The sequence below is a fragment of the Mesoplodon bidens genome (genome assembly GCF_964165515.1).
Source record: "Mesoplodon bidens genome assembly, chromosome: 19".
NCBI lineage: Eukaryota > Metazoa > Chordata > Mammalia > Artiodactyla > Ziphiidae > Mesoplodon > Mesoplodon bidens.
This window is the reverse complement of record NC_138179.1, coordinates 45,479,260-45,504,580: the sequence shown is the minus strand read 5'-3', so window position 1 is coordinate 45,504,580 and position 25,321 is coordinate 45,479,260. Positions and strand designations below refer to the sequence as shown.

At 40.8% G+C, this 25,321-nt stretch overlaps 1 protein-coding gene across 1 annotated transcript in view; it reads right to left on the bottom strand.

Annotated features, from left to right (window-relative positions):
* Positions 1–2,981: 2,981 nt before the first annotated feature.
* PITPNC1 (phosphatidylinositol transfer protein cytoplasmic 1) overlaps positions 2,982–25,321 on the bottom strand; it is a 263,263-nt gene continuing 240,923 nt past the window's right edge. The window contains exons 7-9 of the mRNA XM_081219706.1: positions 20,240–20,395; positions 17,378–17,441; positions 2,982–3,917 (exon numbers count right to left, since the gene is read on the bottom strand). Coding sequence (XP_081075832.1) covers positions 3,601–3,917; positions 17,378–17,441; positions 20,240–20,395 — 537 coding nt within the window. The 3' untranslated portion in view covers positions 2,982–3,600. The remainder of the gene's footprint in view (positions 3,918–17,377; positions 17,442–20,239; positions 20,396–25,321) is intronic.

The following is a 25,321-nucleotide window of genomic DNA, read 5'->3' as shown; positions in this document are numbered from 1 at the left end:
ATTTCAAGAATTATGGCTTAGATAGCATATCGTCACCCAGCCTACTGAATCAGATGATCAGAAAGGGACTAAAACTATTTAAACAATCTTTCCCTATTGGATTATCTGAGTACGTATTACAGGTGGAGTAAATTATTCTCTGGCCCTTCTGAAAAGTAAAATTGTCGTTGACCTATGCCAGCCAGTGACGTGTCGTCTCTGAGCCAAAAGATGCTAACGCGAGTAGAATTTTAAAATACGCATAAATCCATTAGCCTTGAAATTTTCATGGAAAAATGATTTCTTGAGAAGTGTCAGAATCTATTCTCTTGTCACTGTTTATTACAGTGTCTTGGAAGAAAACCACATAATAACTTTTGGGGGTCTTTTTGTGTTTTTTAAGTGTCTACATTAGACACACACACTTGTGCTATTTAGAGATTTTCACAACCAAAAACACGGCTAATAAATACCTCCAAATAAATTAAAGCCATTTTCCCTCACACAAGTGCAAGACCAAAATAGAAGGGTTTATAAATTCGTTCACCAGTGAACTCATATTGTTTTGGTTATCACGTAGTAACAAAAATGTCACGGATTCCTTTGTTGTTATGCTTCCTCTTTGCTTTGTCTTATTCCAGCCCAAAAGTAGGAAAATGAAATGGTCTTCAGAGCTGACTTCTGACAAAGTTTATGCGGTAAAAACACCAAGGCCTTCTTATCCTGGGAAAGCACAGCTAAAGCAACAGTGCTGTACTATAGCCAATGAAAAGCACAAGGGCATTTCGTAATTTGAAGTCCATCCAAAGTAATGAAATTTATGGTCATCCTGATGGTCTCCACTAACATGAGACAAAGATCGGGTGAACATACGTGTTATTTTGTGGATTATTTATTTTAATTTGGCTACCAGAGACTTAAAACTGGTGGTGTCAGGTTCACTATATTTATATATATACAGGTATAATACAATTTTGGTGAACAAGGTTGAAGGTTTCCACATTGCAGACAGAGGCACCGAGTTAAGATTCTATTCTTCCCCTAAACATGCTTAATGAATTCAAGTTTCTGCTTTTTTTTTCTTCTAAATTTCCATCATGCAGCCATTTAATTTCCAGCCTTATAGGAATTAATAATGTTCTATATACACATTCATCGCAGGCTTGTACCCCACAATAAACAAATTCATGTATGGAGACTGTGAAATGACACTTGAAAATCAAGACAAGTAAAATACTGAAGTCATTTATGCCTTGTGATGACTGGATTAAATATTCAAAGCAGCTAAAGGAACATCTGCACCCCTCCCCACCGTGAAAATGCACACAAACCACATGTAGACAGAAAAACTCAACATACTTTAAGAGCACACATATTTGTTGGCTAAGAATCACACCATCAGTGGTAGTTTTGCAAGTAACGTCTGTGGTACTATACTGGTTATAAGAGAAAGAAAACTCACAGTAGGAAACCAGAAATTAGCTTTCTAAAGCACATAGAATTGCTGACCTTGATAGCAGAAGCTACTTTACCAAAATGGAAAATTAGCAATGGCATCAACAGAAAAACTAGGTCCAGATGTGTGAACAGCACGCACAAAATGAATTCATTCCATGCAAAAAATCACGATCCCACCCCATCCTGATCTCAGCTTGCAAATGGTAAGCACATATACACACTATGTCACTGTCTTCTGAAAGGAGAATTTTACTTCCAAAGGGAAACATTCTTGTTAAGTGCTACTGTGTGGAAAGGGAGCCATTGAGAAGTCCAAGAGGTCTTGATAAAAGATTGAGTTTTCCCACAAGCAAAAATCATGCTACCATGCAAAGGCGGTGGCTTACTATGGTGCTGTCATCCCTAGGGAAGAGATGCACTGTTGATCTACGCTATTTGCAACGGGTTCCCTTTGAGTTCTGGGTTTATTTATTTATTTATTAAGCTAAATGTCAACCTATAAAGAAATGATCTTGACAATCTGACATATGACTTAGAACACTTGGTGCTGGGCTCGTGGGGCCAGCACCTGCACCTTGGGAGAGTCTGTGAACTGGAAGGACACTAGGCAGAGTGCTATGCTCTGAGAGAGAGAAGCAGGCAGGGTCCACTGGCTGCGAGGCTGTGTAAGAGGAGGAGGATACCCTCCTTGGTCTATGTAGTGTCCTTTGGAATCGGTGTTTGGGGAAGGTCCCTTTCCTGAGGTTGGAGGTTATGGTCAGGAAGGCTAGCTGGGGCCTTGGAGTTGCCCAATTGCCTTGTTCTCTTCCTCTCTTGGGGGACAAAAGGAAATGCTAGATTCTGTTTGCTCTTCCTTCTGTTTAAAGGCAGTGAGGTGCGAAGGTGGCAGTCTTCTCTTTAGATCAAAGGAGAGTTCTCTTTCTGCCACTTTGGTGAGTGATCTTGTCTCCCCTCAACCTCGAGTCTAATTTTGCATTACCAATACTCTCAGAAAAGAAAGCTAGACAGAGGGGCATCTTTTATCACTTTTCCTTTTTACTCTACAGATAGGAGTCAGCCATTCTGCTCATTTTCTCCTCCCACTTGACTGCATTCACTCAACTTCTGTGACATTCCCAATATTTGGATTTCAAGGAAGGAGCAAGAGAATGACAATCTTTTCTAAGGTCTAGTGATGGGCAATCCGTTCCAGGGAGGTCTGGGTGTTATTAAGAGTAAAATGAGGAAGGGGATGGGAGACAACTCTGACGGTGTTAAAGTCCAGGTAGCTTACTCTATCCTTGAACTTCTTTGAATGGGCAAAGAGTCAATGAATTCTACTCAATTAATTGCAAATTCTGAGAATCTTAAAGGATGACGGAAGGTGATAGGTCAAGGTTCGTTGGTATGTGTAGAAAAAAAAAGACGTTTGCCTCACCTGGGCCTCTTGGTTCCTGAACCAAACCATCCCCAAATCAGACAGTTATGGTCACATTCATCCATGTAAATTCTTAAAGATTTCTGAGGCCACAAGGGCACGAAGGGGAAAGTTATTAAAAGACAGAAACAAGTGGAATCTTTATTAAATTCTGTGAAAGGTATAAATAAGTTATCGTTAATTGCACTTGGAGCATCTACACGTTGATAATTAAAATTTCCAAAAAATTTAAAGAGTTAATTAGGCCCCAAATCCTGAGTCAGACTAACCCAAATAGGAATCTCAGTAACTACTGGTATTCAAGTATTGGTAAGGAGCAGTTCAAAATTTAACAATTAGGTATGTTACACCTGAGAATATTTTTGAGAATTTCAGGTTTGATGGGAGGAAACTGACTTCGCTATTTCACTACACCTTGTAACACAGTGGTGCAAAGTTTTCATTTATTTACCCTTGAAGTCCATGCCAACCTCATCAAATGCCCAATAAACAAGGCTTCCTCCCTGGCATCCAGCTGTGGCTACAGAAGATCCCTTCTGTCCTTTGCCAGTCTTACATTTTACATCTAATATGATGCTGTGTGGCATACTTAAGGGATCATATGTGAAATTACTTAACTACATGCACACTCAAGAGATCAAAGGGACATGTTTGAGTGACAAAGCAGTCTTTTTCTATATCAAAAAAAAAAAAATAACAAGACCCCAAACCGAAAATATAAAACCCCATGAAATATTCTTATGAAGTTACTCTGATTTGGGCCGATATGGCTTATCTGAAGAATGTATGCCAGGTAAATTCAGGGTGGCTTTTTTCTCAGGGTCTGGAAGCGTGAGAGTTTCTGGGGCAGACTTTTTCCGGGGCCGATCTTTGGGAACTGACAGAAATTCTGGTGCATCTGTGGAGAGAGGAGTGGATGGAGCACTGGAAGGGGCACTGCGGACTGAGGAAGGCAGCAGGGGAATGCTGGAGATAGAAATGGCAGGGGGGAAAACGCCAATTTTCTTGTTGGTGGCTTCCTGAGTGGCTCGTTCAAATTCTCGGACTTCATCCATTGTCATGTCTTAAAGGAAAAAAACAGAAAGAAGAAAAAAATGAGCAGGTATTTAGAAGAGATGCAAATGGATTCATCTCTCTGCCTGTTTTTAAAGGACCCAGCAGAACTCTACGATAAGGGGATCTCTCCAGATTATAAACCCAAATTATCTTCGAAATGCTAAGCCCTGAATTTTTTTCTTTTTACTGAGGCAGACCTCTGGAAAAAAAAATTCCTTTATGAGTAACCATCCAAGATTTTCCAAAGCACTTTTCAGTGAGTACTTTTAAGTATTCTGAAAAAAAACTTATCAGGAGAGTACAGAAGCATACCGGAGCTGTGTGTGTCTGTGTGTTGTGCGTATGGTATGGTATGCAGAGCTATTATTAGACCTGGCCATCTTTTCTATAAAGGGAAGATTATTAAAGCAATCAACGGCCCCCAAATGATACATACTGTTATCCACTTTAGATCGTGAAAAAATCAGTTCAACTTTATAGGGTAAATAGGCAGATCATCAGAATTTTTCAACATGCTATCCTCTTATTCAATGAATATACTTTATGTATTCTAGGGATTACTTGTTTCCTGACTGTGTATCCAGCCTGAGATTTTTCAGACACTGTGTTTTAATTATTTCTTCTTAAAAAACAAGTAAGATATGACAACAACAACCTGCTAATTATCCCCAAAAAACCAAAAAAACAAAACCATTTCTCAAGGAAACATAAAAAGAAAAAGAGCAGAGAACAAAAGGATAGTATCACATAATGGGTGAGAATTTTATTTAAAAGAAAAAAGAGCATTATTTGGTATTCAAGAAATAAATTCAGTGACGCCTCATTTAACAGGCATTGTCAGATGGTGCAGACTTTCCAAATACCTGAAATGTTATTACGTGAGAAAGTTAAAAAAAAAAAAAAAAAAAATTCCTTTAAATGTAAATCCTTCCCTAATGTAACTAGAGTGAATAATGTATTATATACACTTACTACATTTTAGACATAATACACTGAAGGAATATCACTGTGTTACAATACAGTGATGCCTTCTTTCTTAGGGCCGGTTTGCTTTATATAGCTTAGTATCTCTTCTCTCATTCTTAGAAACTCTACTACTATTACTACTACTATTATGGCTATTACTAATTACTCTCAGTCTGGCTATCCCTGGTATCCTTTGCCAATTTTATTACTGGTAACAGGGAAAACAGATAACTGGGCATAGTAGAAAAAGCTCAGTGAAGGCCTAAAAGATTGTAAAATGTGAAATCTGCTGCCCATGGATTTCTACATCTGTTTTAGCTTCCAGAGACCCATTTTTCATTTGTGGCCTATCCCATGAACTTAGTAGGTGATACCACATTAGCTGATACCACATAAACTAGTATGAAACATAAAGCCCCTTTGGAAATACTAACTATGGAGTTAATATAGTATTAATCATTAGGATATATATATATATAGAGAGAGAGAGAGAGAGAGAGACAGAGAGAGAGACAGAGACAGAGAGACAGAGAGTCATATCATAACATATGAGCAAACCAGGAATATCGTGCAAAAAAACACAAAATCCTTAAGAGGATTTCCTAGGAACAATTATTAAAATTTTCTGAAAGGAAAAAGTTCTTACAAAGGAAATAATAAATTATGCCTGTGTTGACAGAATATGAAATTCAGAACATAGCAAGAACTGTACCTGTAAACTTACCACTTTAAAAAAATACTAAGACTATTAAACAAGCTCAGAAATAAGATTAAGTTCTTTAAAAGGAGGTATTTCAAAACAAAATTGAGAAGCAGCTGCATAGCACAGGGAGATCAGCTCGGTGCTTTGTGACCACCTAGAGGGGTGGGATAGGGAGGGTGGGAGGGAGGGAGGCGCAAGAGGGAAGAGATATGGGGATATATGTATATGTATAACTGATTCACTTTGTTATACAGCAGAAACTAACACACCATTGTAAAGCAATTATACTCCAATAAAGATGTTAAAAAAAAAGTATAGGAAAAATAAAAACAAATTGAGACTCAGAAAAATTTCAGTGAATTTCAGCAAAAGCTCAGCAGTATGTTTCTGCTATAATAAATGACACCATCTTTGAAAAGCCAGGTTTTCTACACAAGTGGCTGAACATAATGCTCTACTCCACACATCCAGCAGGGGGCAGAAATCATCCAAAGTACAGAATTTTGATTCTACACTCCCGTTCAGAGTCTCTTAGAAGTTCTCTTCCTTGAAAGTATTGAACCTACTGAATTGAACAGGAGACTGTTATTTCCTTATTGCCCGTGGCCATGGATGTTCATTTTGCCTAATTTCAATCTAGTTTGTGTCTACTCAGGTCAGTGATTTAAATTTACTGAGCACCCATGCAGTTTTTATTCGTGATGGACAGCAGCCCCTTGATTTCAACTTTTTCATTATGATAGAGAAGAAAAATATAGAAAAATAAATGACCCCCAATTTGATGGAATTCAAAGAATAAGGGAAATGGTGGTAAGCATTTAAAGATGACCACGTTGGAACTTCCCTGGCCGTCCAGTGGTTAAGGCTTCGCCTTCCAATGCAGGGGGTGAGGGTTCCATCCCTGGCCGGGGAACTAAGATCCCACACGTCTCCAGGCCAAAAAACCAAAACATAAAACAGAAGCAATATTGTAACAAATTCAATAAGGTGTAAGAACTTAGAATGAGGAAAGCACTGTTTAGTATCCTTTGGCTACCTGGCATCTTCCCCTTTCCTCTGGCTTCCTTTGTCTTGTGGTGCTTATATATAGTGAGTGGCTTTCAGAGAGCAGCTGAGAGGGAACAGGTGTCTAACATTCCTAAAGAAAAGGTAATTGAAAGTGATAGAAATTCAAGGACAGTTTCCTTAATGGGCACTTCTAACTTTAGAATAGGGAGAGAGGAAGGGCGAAGTCCTATAGGAACTGGTCGGTGCCTACAGAGGAACACCTCCTGATCCAAAGAGCTTTCTGCAAATCCAATCACTGCATCCAAAATGGGGAGGAAGAGTTAGGGCCATTTCAACCTCAAGGGCAGTCACATGCATCCAATAGCAGCGCATAGGTCTTACAGGGCACATTCCAAAGACATGCCCTCAAAAGTTCACTAGAAATTTCCAAAGTGCAACCAAAGGTCTTTGCATATCTAAAGCATTTACAACAATAGCCATCTGTCAATTTTCTATAACTACACTGTCAATTTCTTAAATATCTAACGTGTATTATTCTGGGGCTAGCAGACATGTGGGCTCAAGCTGGCATCCAAAGAGATCACAGCTCTGGCCAAAGATACATTTAAATGACTTGGCGATTACATTTTTCTTTGTTATCTGTCACTCCTCTTCATTAGCACGAATGATTGAGATAGAACTATATTTAAGATGCTGGCATACACCGTACGGTCAGCTCTCAATCACCAATGTGCCATTAAGTAACCTCAGGTTCTCTCATGCTTAAGTCCCGGGCTAGATCTAGCTCACCACACCTTCACTGCTCAGCCAGTATGTATGCATAGATGGCAGCCCCATCTGGACATGAACCTAAGTAAAAAGGAAGTGATTGGGTAAGACAGCCATAAAGAGCCCTAGAAAGCATTTCAAAGCAAATGTAAAGAAACCTAAAATACGAGATGAGCCAGAATGAATGACTTAAATGAATGACTGTCTTTAAAAGTTACTGGCATTGATGGTCTAGCGTTCTTATGACGTCTGTTTTTACCCCTCTGTTCTTTTGTGCTGCAGGCCACACAATGTTTCCACTCTACATGCTCTTGGTTTTATGACCGAAATAACCCGAGTCAAGCGGCGTTAAAGAATGGAAATGTCTGGAAGCAAGAGGTAACACTGTCCAATTAAGACCCAGCTTAGGTTCTTCACCAACAGCCTCTGGGCGACGACGCTTTTTTGTGGAGTTTTGAGAATTGATGCATTTGAAGTCTTTTCAAAGATCAGTTTATGTGTACGTTTGGTAAAGGGTGGGCAACATGTTTTAAAAATTCTACATACACTTGTTTGGGCCTGGCTCTCTATGTCATCCACAGTGGAGGAATGCTGATTGCAAACTTTTATGTTGGTTTGTTCATGCATGTTTTTCTCGTATTCCCGAACATCATCCATTGTCATATCTGAAAGAAGGTCAAGATGTTGGCAACTTCCATTATTAAATGCAAACTTTCAATGGGGGAGACTTCAGGGGAAGATGGCAGCTTAGCAGAAGCCAAAGAGAGGAGTAAAAAGCAGGGAACTCACTAACTTTATGAAGAGTCAATCATAAAGTTAGCTAAACCAGCCAAAGGGGGAGTGAATACAAGGAAGTTAAGTCAAAATAGTCTTAGAACTGAAAAGAGTGGAAATTATTTAGGGGTGATTCTTGTAAAGTGAGCTAGGTGGGTAGAAAGTATTAGCTCGTGGATAGGGCTGTAGCCTGAGATCTCCTAAAAGCATGGTTAGAAGATCCCTTTAAGGGAAAGGGTCAGGTTTGTGTGGTCTAATACTTACCTTCCATATACCTTTCAAAATAGATTTGGAGATTCTTTACAACAATGCATTCAACAACAGAAAGGACACTTTCATTGCTATTGTAAGAGACATGACATAGAGGGCAGAGAAATGATGCTCACTGCTACCAGTGAGATTTGGTGCAATGCTCACACAGAGAGGTATTTTTGCACAGAATACATGGCGTCAGAGAGTACAGGTCTGCACTGAACTTCAAGTCTAGCATAATAGCACAAAGATGGCTGGCACTACTTCCACCCACACTGATCTCTAAATAAAATGGCACATGATGTTATGATGTTTGGCCTGAGTCTTCACTTTTTCAGTATTTCAGAATGATAATTTCTTAATCCAGTGGTTCTCAACAGGGGACAGTTTTGTGACATTTTTGGTTGTCACAACTGGGGTGGAGGTGCTACTGGCATGTAGTGGGTAGAGGCCAGGGATGCTGTGGCACATCCCATAGTGCACAGTCCTCCCCGCCTCCCCAGCAAAGAATGATTTGGTCCAAAATGTCAGTGGTGCCAAGGTTGAGAAGCCTGGTCTAAATCCAACTGATAAAAAACTTCAACAAAGAATCTGTTATCTTCAATAGGTGAAACATAAAAATAACAATTAGTCTCACATTAAATACTTCTGTTGCTTTATCCTCCACTCCCCACTCCACTCCTTGGCTATTTTACAACATTTTATTTGCAATTTCCCCAGATGGGCATTCTTCTGAGACTCTCACGGCAGAATTTAACTTCATGACTCTTTACAATGAATGGTACCTGCACAACAACTGGTTAATCAAGCTACTGCCTTGGTCACTAGTTAGCTTGGTGGGGATGTAGAGCGGGTTATTTGCAGCTGGAATTTTTCCTTAAGTCGTTTCTGCATGATGTGGTCCGGTGTCTTTTTATATCAATCCATGTGTGTCATGTGAGAGTCTCTTCAATTCTAAAGGGTAGACGTGCCAGAAGTTTATGAATTAATTCAGTGTAGTCTTGCGGCCAAGATGGAGGGCAGCTCTAAATCCACACCTGGGCTATTTTATTTAGCTTATGGTCCCCCTCCACACCCCAAAACCGTTAATCAAAAATGCTGTCCACAAGCAATGTAAGTATCAAGAAAGCTAAGCAACAGTCTGGCCAAGCAAAGAGCATGCTTTTCTTTTAGAAAATCAAGGTAAATGGAAAGCAGTAAAGAGATGCTGCTTTGTGATTAGAACAAATGCGTCTTAGTTAACAATAATAACATACTTTCAATACAATCACTTTAATTTCAACGGCTGGTTATCAAAATTTCTTAAACACAAATACACCTGGAATGAATACTTAGGTCATTTTAAGTTAAAAGTTTAAAATTTAAAGAAATTTCTTCATACATATGTTCATTAGACACTTTATTTCCCCCCTCGCTGGCATGCCAGTAATTTTGAAAACAAAAACAAAGGCGGTTTCATTTCTTTGCTCTAGTGAATCTCAAAGGAAATCATTCTTTATCTTTAATTAGCTCAATGTTAAGAGAGGGGCTTAAACTGTGCGACTATGGGCTTTCAAAGATATCTCAATTTTTATGGATGTGAAGAAAGACTTAATAACAAAGATACTCATTATTATCTTGTTCATAATAGTGAAAAACTGAAAACAACTCAGGGGCCTGATGGTATTATGCAGCGGTTAAAAATGATGCAGAAGGATATTTAACACTATAGAGAAATGTCCTTGGTATATTGTTAAATAAAAAATTGGAGGTAAAAGAAATCATTTTTTACCAGAAAAGCATTATATACATTTAAAAAAGACTTTTGAAAGGGTACACTTCAAAATGTTAACAGTGATTGTTTTGAGGAGTTGGAATTATAGGTAACTTTCATTTTCTCCTTTTTGTTTATCTATATTTTCTAAGTTTTCTACATCAAATATGCATTACTTCTGTAAGAAAGAAAAAGAACATTATTTTAAAATCAATTATTTGGGGTCATTAGAAGATGGATACCACCAATTTGCAAATAGGTAAGAAGATATACTTTTCTAGAATTTTTGCCTATTCTAGAAACACGATCCCTTTTTTCTTAAAATGAAGAGTTAAGAAACAAAGTTGCAGAAAATTTCATCTAAAAGAAAAAAAAATCTCTCAATTAGACCACATAAGAATGAACATTTCTAGGGAGTTCCCTTGTGGACTAATGGTTAGGATTCAGTGCTTTCACTGCCGTGGCCTGGGTTCAATCCCTGGTCAGGAAACAGATCCTGCAAGCCGAGCAGCATGGCCAAAAAACAAAAACAAAAACAAAAAAAACCAAAGAACATTTCTAGTAGTTCTCTAAAAGATGATGATAATTTGGTCCCAGCCAATGCTGAAGGAAAATATTGGGCTGGCCTAAACGTTCATTTGGGTTTTTCCATAAGATGTTATGGAAAAACCCAAATGAACGTTTAGGCCAACCCAATACTTTTGTCTAAATCCTGAACTATCCCCGCATACCATACACGCTTATGGAAATGATGTCAACATTTTCAATATTCCTCAATAATTTATGGAAAGCCTAATCAAGTGAAAATGTTCCTATTCAGGTTACCTGGTAGAATGCATTATGTCTTGCTTCAGCAAAGTATATTACCTCAAAATCTATACATGAATCAATTTTTTAGTAAATTCAATTACACACACACAGTGACAGATTATACTTTTGGAGATGATTCATCTTCATTACTGATTGATTTTCAATGATCAGAGTGACTTCTCACAGTTTAGGTTCAGATCTCTTTGCCCCCTGCAAACAAATGCTTATGTGTATCAGAGAAACTCAAAGGAATCATATGTCAATTATTTTGCAAATAAACTGATCAATAATCACCCCTTACTTTATAGATTTGAAAGGTCCTAATTTACTTTTCTTAAGTAAAGTTTCTTAAATGAAGTGTTCTTAAATAACACTGGCCTAACTCCCTGATTTAAGAGACTATTGGAACTAGTACCAAATTTCTTCTGATAAGGAAGGCAGATCCTAGTATCTTTGACACTTGGCTATCAGGGTGTGACTGATAATCTGGGGGTATAAATGCCCTCTTCATCGCAAGATTTTCTGTCTTTGCCCTCTTGCAAGGCCATTTCTGTCCTTCTCTTTCTCGCCCTCCTTCAGGTGAGGGGAGTAAGCAGACCCCAGACTTCTGTCCCAGCATGTAGAGGTCACACTGAATTGGCCTGGGTAGAACCCTTGTCTCTACCACCAGCTCAGCTTTGTCAAAGAAGCTCTGGATTCAGGGGACTCGTTAATTGAGAAGCTTCTTCAATTTCTTAAACCATGAACTAAGCAAAATATACCTCTGTATGAGTCTTGGTCTGCTTCAACTATTTTCTGCTTTGTTATAAAATGCAGATTTCAGTTATTATTTACGTATTGAATCACTCAAGTAATGCATGAATTATTTTCCACAGAAATAATTCAAGTAGTACTGGATTACATAGAGAAAACCGAGTAATTCCTTTTAACTTCCCTTATCAATCCTGTTCCTTCTGGAGATAACTGCCAGATTTTTTTCTATGAATTCATGTGTATGTTACTATTACACACAGTCTCATTTAATTTCACATTTATGGAATCATACTATAGTATACAATACGATACATACTATTCTGGCTGACTTTTTCCACTAATGGAAAAAACATATTTCCATACCAGTATGTAGAGAACTACCTTATTCTTTTTAACTGTTACACACAATATTCATAGTATAAGCCTATCATAGTTTACTTGACCATATTTCTGCTAATGGACATTTACATGGAGACTAGATTTTAGCTCTTATAAACAACACTACACTGAACAGCTTTGTATTTATATTCACGAACATGTGTATTCCTCAAGAATAAATATCTAGAAGTGGAATTACTGGGTCACAGGTTATTTGTACTTATCACTATCACTTTTTTTACAGAAACTGTTAGTGTGTTCTCCCACCTATCCAAAACTGGATTATTATTGCTCTTTAAAACTTTGGCTATCAGATGGGCAAATATCATATCTTCTTGTTGTTCTCATTACGTTCCTTGTGATTAGTAGTGAGGTTATTGGTCATTTGCATTTCTTCTTCCATGGTTTACCTATTCATGTTCTTTACCTTTTTTTCTATTGAGTTGTTGGATTTTTGATTTATATACTGTAGATATTAGTCCTCTGTTGGCTACATATGTTGCAGATAGCTTCTGTTAGTCTTTCAACTTTGTTTCTGGTGGCAATTTTCTTTCAATCATTTTATTAAAGAAGGCAGGTTTATTTCACTGGAAGTGGAGGCAAGACGGTATATTTGAAAAGCCTTCAGAATAGAAGTCATTTGAACGTACAGAGAAACTGCAAATGACATGGAGCAAAATGTCTGCAAGCAGGGATTTTCCTTCATTGTATTGCACAGCTGCAGCAGCGACAATTTTAATAAAGTGTCATATACCCTAATTCAGTGACCTGTCCAATGGCACATTATATTTTATTTCCTTCTACAAATGTTTTGTCTCCATTTCCAGGCTCCTCAGCCTACACAGAAGTAAAATTTTTTTTTTTTTCTCTAAGTCAAAATGGAAGTCTTAAACAAGTGGTTGGTCAGAGGAAGCTCCAGCAATCATGAATTAGGTTTGATACACCTTTGACTCCAGCAGAATGGTGGCCATGCTTTGGGAAGTGCTTTTTTTTAAACTCTTTAAAATGGTTATAAATTCAATAGATGCTTGTCATAAATAGTTTACGTTCTTGTAGTGAAAGTAGCTAATCCTCAAGGCTTGGTGCATACCCTTTCCATGTAATTCAGACCACTAAGATCTAGAATTGTAATCTATAGCTGTGATTTTTTCCCCACAGTTCTTAATTTGGGGAGGTGGAGGAGGGCGCATCACAGATCCCTTTGAAAATGTGATGGGAGAGCAATGGGTCTCTCCCCAGAAAAATGAAGGTAAGCACACACACATAAAATGTTGCATAAGGGCCACAGCACTCAAGTTCATGTTTCAGGAAATCTGAGGCCATTGGAAAATGCTGGCTTGGTGAACTCAGTCAGCTAATGCTAGTCCCTAAGCTGGCTTCTTTCCCCACCTTGAGCTTGCTTCTCTCATTGTTTGGCTGCTCTAAGGACTCCAGAATGATTTCTATGTCACTTTCATGAGGGAGTTTCATCTATACTAGCCAGAGCTACCCCTTCTACTTTTTTAGAAGGGTCAGGATTCATGAGGTTCCACTCAATCACAGTCTCCCTTGGGAAACCCTCTGTGTTCCTCTCTCAAAATACTGTCAGATTTGTGAAGCAAAACCATGCTTTGGTGAAGCTGGGCTGCCTATTTTTATCCACCTCCCCTTTCACCCCATCTTCTGAAATGAAATGTGCAGTTGTTTCTTCTGCTTAGTGTTGCAGTCATGCAGGAGACACCCAAGGCTCATGGATAAAGACCAATTGAGGCTTTGAAAGACAAACTCAATTCCTCCAGCAGTGGAAATGGTTATACTTTACAATGTACAAGAGCAGAATAAAATCTGTTTTGGGAAATAGTTATGTGACAGTCAAATGCTGAAATTCAGAAAAGATACAAAATTAATCCTTGGGCAATAAATGATCACCATCACCTACAGTGTCTTTTTTTTTTTTTTTTTTTTTTAACTCTTAATTAAGCACTGGAGGTGGTGAGTCTAATCAGGGAGAAAGAGATCATCCAGGGCTGCCAGTGCGTAAGGGTGTCCAGTTTGGGCACTGTAGGAACACACAGTCCAGGAGGTCAATGGAGCTAAAATTCAGCCCTAAGCCGACAGCACCTGCTGAACCTGCCCAGAAGGGGTGCCTTTTCTCTAATGCTTACAAGGCATCAGAGTTTAGCAGTTGGCCCTGAAGACATCTACCATTCTCTAGTATAATTAAATTTGGATTGAATTAATTAAACTGTCCCTTCAATCTAATCTGATTTAAAGTCATTCTTTTTTTTTTTTTTTTTTTTTTTGCGGTATGCGGGCCTCTCACTGCTGTGGCCTCTCCCGTTGCGGAGCACAGGTTCCGGACGCGCAGGCTCAGTGGCCATGGCTCACAGGCCTAGCCGCTCCATGGCATGTGGGATCTTCCCGGACCGGGGCACAAACCCGCGTCCCCTGCATCGGCAGGCGGACTCTCAACTACTGCGCCACCAGGGAAGCCCTAAAGTCATTCTTAAAATTTTAGTGAGCATTGGATTCATCTGGAGGGCTTGTTAAAACACAGATTGCTGGGCTGTACCCCTTGAGTATCTGATTCAGTAGGTTGGGGTGGGGTCTGAGAATCTGAACTTGTAACAAGTACCCCAGGATGCTGATGTGGCAGGCCCACTTGCAGAATAAGTGCCATAAGCCATAGGAAAGGATTTCTTTACTTTGAACCTTTTCCATGTTTACTATGAGAGCCTCACTGAGCCTGTAGAGACCAAAGAAAAATAAGCAACTTCAGGTACCCAAAACTGAAGATCTGTTCTGGTGGGCGGTGACACAGCCATTTACCTGAAAGGCCCACAGTCTGCAGCATTACCCTGAATAAGGGGCTGTGGGCAGGGCTATTTTCATTTATTTGACTGAGTGTCTGCATCTGTGTAATGAAGGAGCTACTGTTTTCCTGGCGAGCAGCTCAGCTGGGGGCAATGAGGCCAGTAATTTACATGAAATTGATGGGGTGGGTCTCAGACCTCTTGCTGAGTGAAAAGCCTGCTTGTTTTGGTTGGGGCTAGGATTGTATATATAATGGGTGGATGCCTTCTCTGGGGAGTACAAGGTGCCCTGACCATCTATATCTGCTAAACCATGCGCTTTTTTTCTGCACTCAGATACAGAAAGGGCTTTTTGTCAGTAGACTCCCTGAGTTAATTCCTGTCTCCACCTCACCCATCTTAAGTAGATGTTCTCATCTTAAAGGTCTTCCTTGGATGCATTATTCTACCTTTGGGCCCCTGTAATAGTCTGAGTTTTGTTTTTGTTTGTTTGGTTGGTTGGTTTTTGGACTAAAAGTCTTTAAGTCTCTTCATTGCTTCAGGCTCAGGTGAGATGGAAAAGAATCGGCCGCCATCCTCTGCACTCTAGCCGTTCCCTTACTAGACTCCCGCCCACATTTTCTTTTTCTATATCTTGCCTCTACTCAAATTCTCTTTTCTGATCAACAGGCTTGCAGTGTTTTGTCCTCTTAATCAGGGCACGGCTACCCTTTTTGACGCTGCCTTTTCCGAAAAGTCCTCTAAGGCATCCTGGCACTCAAGAGAAATCTACTGAAGTGCCCTGTCTCTTGGCCTTCAGTGTGGCAGAGTTTTGGCCCTTCAGGCCTCCGTTCACTTGCCCAACTTCTCACCAGTTTTGAGCCTCTTATTTGAATAACCTTTTGAAATTCCCTTAGTGTCGGTGGCAAGGATGGCCAGGAGCGTGGAGGAATGCAAGTTGGGGGAGACCAGCAGTTCTTAACCTTTGGGGTCTCTGTACTCCCCTTAAGAATCTGAGAAAAGTTCTCCAGAAAAAAACAACCAGAAAGATTTGTTTAATGATCTGGGGAAGTAATCACAGGAGACTCTCCCTCCCTCTGTCTCTCAATAGACAACCACAGATAGGTGTTCAGGAGGCGTGACAATATGGCTGCCTGTGAGCAGCGTCCTCGGGGTATGTGATAAGAGAAAGCAAATGATGATCTTTCCAAAGAGTCTCTTCCAGAGGTCTGCATTTGAGCAAACCCAGGAAGATGCAAAGATGCATTTGCTTTTTAGAAGACGTGGATCTGAGAAAATGGTGCAAAAAAAAAAAAAAAAAAAAAAAGCACTCTCATAGCCTACAGAACCCTGTCTTTTGAAATGTGGTCAGAAACAGCTAACAACATTAATAACAATCACTGTCTTTGCCCATTCAGTCCAATGTAACTTTTCACTTCAAATTTGGTACCTTCTGCTAAGAGGAGGGAAGGGATTGGTGGAACAATGACAGAAAGGCACCAAAATGCAATCCAGGTTACACTGAGAACAAATTCAATGTGACTTAGGAAAAGGCCAAGGAGAAGGGTACATTTCATTAGGCAATCAGATATGACCCAAGTCACATTTGTTTCTTTTTATAGTTTGTTTCTTTTTATAGTCAAGGACACTAGCCTCCGATGACTGATTCTGGGAATGTCAAGGATTCACGTGGACAAAATGATAGTACTGGGGATATGGGAAGGGTCGTCCATCCATCATGGGATGAAACAAACCTTGTTTCTTTCCATTTACTGGAAATATACAGAACTTGTTTAATTCTTCCCAAAACATTAAAAAAAAAAAAAGCCAGAACATTGGGGCTTCCCTGGTGGTGCAGTGGTTGAGAGTCTGCCTGCCGACGCAGGGCCATGCCCCGGTCTGGGAAGAGCCCACATGCCGCGGAGTGACTAGGCCTGTGAGCCATGGCCGCTGAGCCTGCGCGTCCAGAGCCTGTGCTCCACAATGGGAGAGGCCACAACAGTGAGAGGCCTGTGTACCGCAAAAAACAAAACAAAACAAAACAAAACAAAGCCAGAACAATAGTCTCAGTTAGAAGTAAGGGGGTACCAATGCCTTTGTCCTTGAATTCTTACAGAGTCCTTATGTTTTTGGTGAGGGAGTGTTTCCAATAGTCTCTAAATCAAAGGACTGCTTTCACTTGATATGATGCTTCACACAGCACTGATCTTGAAGTTTGGGATAAATTAGGATGGGTTGGAAGCCCATCCAACAGAGAATGATGGAGCCCTGCATTATCAAGTATGCAAGCATCAAACATACTGAGGTCCTACTTAGTCAATAACTAAGTGTTGTGGTTATTTTAGACCAAGCTTCTATCATTACATTCTTCTTCATTATGTCCCATGGACAGTGCTGTTTCCAATACAGGAAGCAATAGCCCTGCCTTTGTTGTTGTCTTTCTAGGTAGCAGTTGAAGCCAGATGGACTGAAAGCCCAAGCCAACATGTTATGAAGTTGTTCTATGAGTGATTTTGGGGAAGTTGACTTACCATACCACTCATCAACCCATGCAAAAGCCTGTCTATGTCCAATCAGAAGAATATCTCGGACCACCTAAAAAAGCAAAAGAAGGATGTTTGACAGAATACCAGGTTTGATTAAAACTATCTGGAAAAGGGATGGTTGCCAATTCTTGGAATCCTGGCAATTACAAATTTCTCCATCCCTCTGGCCATATGTGATGACAATTAGGGGCTGACATACTCTCAGCCCTTTCCATGGTGTCCATACACCTGCTGTAAATTAATCCCTTTATCTTACTTGAACGTTGGGCTGGAGGTTGTTCACACTAATGACAACGACTTGCAGTCACACAGCAGTGACTGGAATGAATCTCTAGGACTGATCACCTTAAGATTTTTCTCTTCATTTATCTTTACCTAAAACAGGTTCTACTTTTCTTTTGTGGAAGGGTGCGTCTCACTGGTGCCGGGAGGTCATAAATGTTGGAAATCAAGAACATTTGTCTGGGTAGCAAGTCACTTCTAAGCCAAAAGCACTTAAAACTCTCTCTTTTCTAATGAAGTATCCTAAATATTGCTTAATTTTTTAAAAAAATAATTGAAGGTGTGGGATTCAAGAGAAGTAAGTATCTTTCTAGGCTTGCTTTTCATGTAATAAAAGGTGGGGGGGAGCAGTTTACTCAACTATTCTTGAAAGATGTGAAATAAGAGACCTGAACCAGAGTAGAACGTAATGGGAATAATGAACTTGACTGGAGACAAAAGGAATGAAATTGTTTCTTATGGTGACACATAACGGCAATAGAAGACTAAGAAAAATAATTCTATAGGGTTTGTGTGTTATATACCATTTATGTGCTTTTATTTCATGGTATTCTTTTTTTTGTCTTGTGTAAATATGCCTTTTTACATTTCTTAGATACTCAACGCTCTCCCTCCAACATTCCTTTCTTCCTGCCAAACAAATCTAGCAATTGTCAAAAACCTCTTGCAGAAGGTTCAAGCATGTTTCAATAAATGAAGGATTTTAATTCAGTGAATTTGCAGAGACAAGGGGAGCTTTCATAATGAAGTGTTTATTACTCCAGGCCTCTGGATATCTAGTGAGGCTTTTGTAATTCGGAAGGAGGAAACATGTAATGAAAATAAGAAACAACATGAAGCCATACGCACTTGAGTGCTGAGTGTGTCAAATTCATGGAGATCAAAAGAACAGCATTGAGGCATCAGTAAATACACCCTATTGCATTAAGCACAACACAGCTGTCTACTGGAAACAAGAATTCAATAATGTGCTAATGGCTTGCTTTCGAACATTTTTTCCCCTTAACTGTGAATAGATTCTTCAAACACAAAGGTGTTCAGAGAAAGGCATCCCTGGCACTTAAAACCCGTGCAAATGCTAGCCTCAGATACTCATTAGTGGCTCATGTGCCACAGCAGGTGTGTTTGGGGGGTGTTGATAACACTTCATTATATTTGGAAATGGGCAATGGGAATGCCTATTACTAGAGCGTAATTCTTGGAAGTATTTTAAAGAAATGGATTCTCAAAACTAGAAAAGAAACACAGTGAGCCCTGTGGCAATCTAAATATGCTTTGTGAGAAGAGGAGATAATAAAACATACTATGGTAGTGGCCCTGATAAGAGGAGATCATTTGGGGTTTAAAAAAAAAGGTGGGATGTTGTAGGAAGTCAAGAATATATAGCTGGAGCTTGACCCAGAGCTGAGGCTGGAAAATATTTACTCTGAGAGCCTGGACTGTGTTCCTGCTTAATAACTGGGACACAGCAGGAAAACAAGAGGTCCCAGAGCTTGATTTCTCTGTGTGCCACTTGGCTCCCACCCCGGGCTGGGCAGAATGGATTCTGGAGCTCAGCAGATCAGTACACTTCTCTGCTTCAAATTTGCTCTGGGGTCTGCTATTATCAGGAGCCCAAGTTCAATCTCTTTCTTGGACCCAAATTCAAGATTTACACATTTTATTGTCAACTGGCCCCCTCAAGCTCAGCAGATAAATCCATCTGAGTAACAAAAAGCTCAGTGCATTAAGGTTAAATTCCAGTGCCCCCAAAAGAATTTCAGAAAGCTATTCTTTATCAGTTTTTAAGTGGAAAAATAAACAGATATCCAGCCTACCTGGAATGTAGAGACAACTTGGGTAGTATTTATTTTCATGAAAATAGGAGTTACAAAGGGCAATGCTCAACACTGTATTTCCCATTAATTTCCATGAGGATAAGAGTTATGTGAGAAGCCCCTAACAAACTTAAATCATCACCCCAAATGGGTTCCTGCTACAACATTAACATGTTTAGTCAAAGCAGGCATACAATTGAAATCTGTGTTTTGAGGTTGTTAATAATTCTTTGGTAGCAGAATTATTGAAAGGGCAGAAATGCTGGGGTACACCATCTAATGGGACCACTGGGATTTCCTGTTCTGTCTCTTGGGGCAACTTCTACCTCAGGTGTCTACATATGCAGGATCTTTTGAGTGAGAACTATCCTTGGGGGGACTGCACATACAGATACACCCTGTGCTTCTGTCTGAAACCGAGTACCCAAGGACCAAGTACAAGTTCCTTTCTCTGGAACTAGATTAGCCTGATGCCAAAGAGAGAAGTATATTTTGAAAGCCCAACTTCCTGAACATACTCACCCAATAGACATGGAGGTCACAGAATGAGAGATAAAGTGTAAGATATCTATTAGTGGAAGAAAATTAAACAGTAGACAAAATGCATTTCCATGAAAAAAGGGTTTTCTAGATGCAGGTACCTTGTGTTGGCTGAGCGCTTATACATCTGTTGGGCATTGGGCACTCCAGCTCACAATAAAGACAGTTACTTTGTCCATAGCCTGGGAACTGCTGTCCATTTACTTACCTTGTGTACAAATTGTTCCACTCTGGTCTGAAGCCCCCAGACCTCGAACTTCACAGTCACCAGCTTGTAGGAACACATGATGGGCTGATGACTATCTCTCCAGCCTTCCCTTAACTGGCCCCGTCCTGTCTTCTCTGACTTGAAGTGTTTAGGATCCTGGAGAAAAAAAAAAAAAAATCAAAGAAATGATAACTGAAAAGTTCAACTATCTTTTTACACGAAATAAGTGAATAAGGGAAGCCAAGCGAAAGAAACCAGTCACCAAAAGCCACAGTGTCTAATTCCATTTATGTAAAATATCCAGAATAGGCAAATCCATGGAAAACGTAGATTAGTGGCCTAAGGCCGGGAGAGGGAGATAGTATGGGGAATGACTGCTATGGGAACAAAGTTATTTTTGAGGTGATGAAAATGCTCTAAAATTATATTTAAGGTGATGGCTCACAACTCTGTAAATATGCTAAAAACCATTGAGCTGAACACTCTAAATGGATGAACTTTATGGTATGTAAATTAGATGCCAATAAAGCTATGAAAATACATAAATGAAATATAAAAAATGCTATCTACTACCTCAGTAGGGTTTTTCAGGGTGTGCACTGGCTCTGGGTTTGCTGATATTCTTTTTTTTTTGGCCATTACCATGCTGCTTGCGGGATCTTACTTTCCCGACCAGGGATTGAACCTGTGCCCTCGGCAGTGAAATTGCGGAGTCCTAACCACTGGACCGCCAGGGAGGTCCCTCCTGATATTCTTGCATAAAGTAATACTATAATAATCATTATCCTGGGGCTTCCCTTGGGGCGCAGTGGTTGAGAATCCATCTGCCGATGCAGGGGACATGGGTTTGAGCCCTGGTCTGGAAAGATCCCACGTGCCGCGGAGCAACTAAGCCCGTGCACCACAACTACTGAGCCTGCGCTCTAGAGCCCGTGAGCCACAACTACTGAGCCTGCATGCCACAACTACTGAAGCCCACGCGCCTAGAGCCCGTGCTCTGCAACAAGAGAAGCCACTACAACGAGAAGCCCGCTCACTGCAATGAAGAGTAGTCCCACTCGCCGCAACTAGAGAAAGCCCACGCACAGCAACAAAGACCCAATGCAGCCAAAAAAAAAAAAAAATCATTATCCTAAGTGTGTTTACTGAATGCACACTGTGGGCAGGCACAGAACCAGGTATTACATTATGCTTCCCCTCAACCAGATTTCTTTGCCCTGGGGGTAGTAGTAGTGCCACGCGGGCTTCGGTAGTTGTGGCTCGCAGGCTCAAGCTGGAAACGGGAAGTCTGCCACAATGTAAAAAATCTAGCTTGATCACCCTGAGACCACCATGCTGTGAGGAAGCCCAAGCCTGCCATGTGGAGGGCCATGTGGAGAGATGCTCGCTCATTCCAGCTGAGAAGCCAGCACATGAGCGAAAGAGCCGTCTGATATTTCAGTCCAAGCATATACCACAAGGAACAGAAGATCCTGCCCAGCTAAGCCCAATCGAGATGGCAGAATTGTGAGAACCAATACACTGTTGTTTTAAGCCACTAAATTCTTGGATGAATTGTTACTCAGCAAGAGATAACAAAACAGGAGCCTCAAATGGATTCCAAAACAGATGCAATAACTGGATCTCCAAAGACGAAGAGAAGCAATGCTGCTTTCTTTTTTCCCAGAACTCACCGAAAGTTCATACAATTAGCTACACCCTTGAAAACTATACACAAGGAAATGTATGGCTGCCAAGCAGTTCCTGAAACTTAAAACACAAGAGCTGGAGTTAAACAGGGGAAGCTGGTTTCTTTTCCCACCTGCCCTTTGACTTTCCCGCAAGAGGCAAGTGATGAGTATGATTATCAGCACATGGACAACTATCTTGAGGCTCAAAAGACACGACCTCCACGCTGTGGCCGACCAGAATACACACAGGCAAACCCTCGTGAACCTGAGTGGAGGTTATCCTACTCTGGTTAGCAACTGGGTAAATAAAGGGCAGTTGCAGTGCCAGCGAGCAGTTGAAAGCAAGAAGGCAAAGCTCCTGGCAACCCAGACATTTAAGAGACAAAGGACCCAGTCAACAAAGGAAGTGTGGCCGTGGCCTGAGCTGCTTTCACTTGTCTCAGGTCCTGTGCACTGGGCCTGAGAGAAGCCTGAAGATGGAGGCCCCTGGGTCAGCTGGCTGCACCCCACGCTCCCCTCCCCAGCGTGAGTCCCTGATTCATGGACTAGCCTCGGCTTGTTCCTTCAGCCAGCCACTGTGGATCTTGACATGATACCTATCCTAGAATCTTCGTGTAGATTCCAGACATCTCAAGAATAATGTAAGACTCTGTAATATTAAACGTGGAACACCGGCAGATTGCATTTCCAAAGCAACTAAGAGTTGTGGGGCCTCACAGAAAACTTCACTTCTGAATAAGACCTGAAAAGTACTGCCGGCAAAGTGAAAACTATGCAGACACTTAAATTCACATGTGGCTCCCGATCGAACCACAAAATTATAAAATGATATCAGGCATTCGTGAAACAGAGCTTTGGGAAAAGACTAGAGGGGTATGAGAAGTGTGCTGTATTTTCAAGATGCGGAATGGGATTTTTAAACTGGAAGTGGTAATTTGACTTCATACCCTCGGTTTTATGGATAAGGATACTGAGGCCTGAGAAAATGAAACGTTTTGTTCCCAAACCACGGGCACTTGGTAACAGAGCTGGGACAAGAATCCCCGCCTCCCTTAATTCTAGCCCAATGTTCTTTCCAGTACATTTACTTTGAATATTAAACAGCAAAAGGGTGTTTTTGTTATAGCCAGATGCCAAAGAAGCAATTAACAATTGGGCTTTTTATGGCAACAGTGTGTTGATTTTTTGCGAGTCTGGTGTCATATCCACAGCTGCTGATTTCATCTAGTAAATCTCATACATGGCCTACAATTAGGGATTCACTTTCAGAGAGCTGGAGGGAAGTAAGGGAGAGGGATTTACCAGAGGACTCCTTTAATCAAAACTCAAGATCAGAAACGAACATCCAGCTGATAAACGAATACAATTAAAAAAATCAAACCACTGGGTCTTATCTGAAGTATTCTGGTCACTGCAAACTTTCTGCCTTTTCCCCTCCCCCTCTATTTCTCCTCCCCACCTTCCCCCCAAATACTCATTCTTCTGGAAATTATTATCTTCAACTCTCATTCTCTCGAGTTTGTGAACATAAATATCTCAATTGCCCCATTCATACAGCAGTCGATCTTTCTTACAACTTTTTTAAAATTATTTTTTAATTTTCTAGTTTGTATTTCTTTCTATAGCTGCTATAGTATTTTTAAATTTTTAATTAATTAATTAATTTATTTATTTTTGGCTGCATTGGGTCTTCGTTGCTGCGCACGGGCTTTCTCTAGTTGTGGCGAGCAGGGGCTACTCTTTGTTGCGGTGCGTAGTCTTCTCATTGCAGTGGCTTCTTTTGTTGCAGAGCACGGGCTCTAGGTGCGCGGGCTTCAGTAGTTGTGGCACACAGGCTCAGTAGTTGTGCCTCGAGGGCTCTAGAGTGCAGTTCAGTAGTTGTGGCGCACGGGCTTAGTTGCTCCGCAGCATGTGGGATCTTCCCGGACCAGGGCTCGAACCCATGTGCCCTGCATTGGCAGGCGGATTCTTAACCACCGCGCCACCAGGGAAGCCCTGGCCTATTATAAAAGGACATAAAATTTGACTTTACTGTGACTGAGAGATTATGCATCTCCAAACTCTTGCTGGATCCCAACCCGGTGCAATCAGAAAACACAGTGAAAGTTCTCTGTAGTGGGTTGGTGACCCCCCAAAAGATATGTCCAAGTCCTCATCCCTAGTACCTATGAATGAGATCTTCTTTGGGAAAAAAGGTCTTTGCAGATGTAATGAAACTAAGGCTCTAGAGACAAGCTCATCCTAGATTAAGAGGGTGGGCCCTAAATCCAATAACAAGTGTCCTGATAAGGGACAGAAAAGAAGACACAGAAAGGAGGCCACGTGAAGTTGGAGGCAGAGGTTGGAGATATGCAGCCACAAACCACAGAACTCCTGGAGCTGCCAGAAGCCAGAAGAGGCAAGAAAGGATTCTTCCCCAGAGCCTCACCGTCACGAAGAACTTCTGTCCTCCAGAACTGTGAGAGAAACCGCTGGGGGTGAGGAGTATGGTTAAATCCCTAATGCTTCTGATCAAATCGGTCTTGGGTGGGGTCTGTGCATCCAGCATTTCAAAAGCTCCCCAGGTGATCCAAACATACAGCCAAGGTTTAACCACTACCATAAGGTACAAATGTCATCTCTGTGCTCCACACGAGGAGCCTGAAGCTCAGAGGTGATTGCTGACTTATCCACAGTTCTCCAGGCCTCAAGCTCAGGTCAACCTGACTCCCAGACCTGGGCTCCCTGCTCCCAGACCATATGGATTCTCATCTGAAATTCTGTCACAATCTGTCAGAGGGCGGCTTCAGCCTCCTCACCTGCAGGATGGTGTTAATACTAATTCCCTTGTGGGACTGTTGCAAGGCTTAAATTGGATAATGTCAGTGAAGTCCCCAGCCCAACACCCAATAGGTGATGCATGATATACAGGAGATATCCCAGAGCTTTAAGAAGCACATGATACTGAAACATCCTTAAGAGATTTCAATTTTCTCAAATCTCACTTAGCTCCTCAGAAGAAAGGCAGCAGGAATATCTTAAGTGCTGTAGGATTATTTTTACTTGATTGTTATCCTGTGGTTGAGTGTACAGAAAAATAAGTGCCAAAAAATATGGCTGCCCACCATAATGCTGGTGTTCTTGTGTCAGTGAGAGGCAGGGTGGGCATTTCCATTTTCTGGAAGCTGTCACCTGTCAGTGTCCATTAAGTATGGTGGCGGAAGAAATCCCAAGAAAAGGGTTTTTGCTTATTGGACTCTCATGACTAGGTTCTGGGCCAAGGACAAATGATAGTCTTCAATCTTAGAATCAATTCCTTTCCCTCTTTCTCTTACGTTTCAGGAACACTGTTCCAAGTTGACAAAGCAGAGAGCAAAGCAGATTGCCCTACTGTAGGCCTATCCCTTAAAGGAAGGGATTTTACTGATTTCAC